The following is a 978-nucleotide window of genomic DNA, read 5'->3' on the forward strand; positions in this document are numbered from 1 at the left end:
CCCCGCTGTGTAGCTAAAGCAGTGGACCTACTAGAAATAATGAAATACTTTAGAAAAGGCAAAACGGTCAGATCAGAATCTGAGAAAGCTCTGCTGTTGGCTGCACTGTTCCTTAGATGAGGCGAGTAGGTGCTGATGGAGTCTGTCCTGTGTCTGGGATCCACAAGCAGCTTTCTGTCCCCTTAGAGCAGGTGTTCATTGCTGTGTTTCTGTGCAGACAGAAGTTGTCAGTGCACACGCTCCCTTACCTTTAGCAAGCTGGTTTGTGTACAACCGTTTCTGTTCTCTTCAAGGACCTGATGCTTCTGCAATGGGTCCCTCTGAGCTAATACTAACACGAGGAACTCTCGATGAAGAGCAAGAAGAGAGGGAGAGTGACGCTGATGGCATTGACCATGAAGGTAAGGGAATGAGGTCTAAAAGCTGCCTCTCAAGAAATCCCCTCTATATTTCATGACCTGGATGGACTGTAAGGAGAGCCTAGAAAACGAGCAAACATTCAGTCACCTGACGTGTCAGAATCTGTAGCAGAAGCTCCACTGCAATGGTCAGCGCGGGGATATCACTGTAAACTTTGTGAAAGTTCAATTGTAAATTTTCTATTCAAGTAATTAAGAGGTGTATAACACACATAAACCAGAGAACTCGTTAGGCTTGGGGCATGCAGTGACCTCTGAACCTGATTGATGCACAGATGTGTCCATCATCTTTTTGGCCTTACAGTTTCTGCCCCTGGCTCTCTTCCCTTTTCTTGTGACTGTGGTCTTGGAGCAATCTTCTAAGTTGTTACAGTGTGATTTTTCTCTTATATAGCTCACAGACTTAATCTTCATTCTTTCCCTGTTCCGCTGATGGGTAGGATCACTTATTTCCTTTGCCCTGTAATGTAGTTGAAGATGGAATAGACTTTCTATGTTGCTTTGGCTATCCCGATTCTAACTTTTTTTCAGAACCACAAGTAGAACAAGTACTGAAATA

At 44.2% G+C, this 978-nt stretch overlaps 1 protein-coding gene across 1 annotated transcript in view; it reads left to right on the plus strand.

Annotated features, from left to right (window-relative positions):
* Nucleotides 1-545, plus strand: part of LOC113959160 (rabphilin-3A-like) — a 9,675-nt gene extending 9,130 nt beyond the window's left edge. Inside the window, exon 7 of the mRNA XM_027667994.1 lies at nt 294-545. Within this exon, the coding sequence (XP_027523795.1) occupies nt 294-329 (36 nt within the window). The 3' untranslated portion in view covers nt 330-545. The remainder of the gene's footprint in view (nt 1-293) is intronic.
* Nucleotides 546-978: the final 433 nt, after the last annotated feature.

Source organism: Corapipo altera, unplaced genomic scaffold (assembly GCF_003945725.1).
Source record: "Corapipo altera isolate COAL_440 unplaced genomic scaffold, ASM394572v1 104b, whole genome shotgun sequence".
Taxonomy (NCBI): Eukaryota; Metazoa; Chordata; class Aves; order Passeriformes; family Pipridae; genus Corapipo; species Corapipo altera.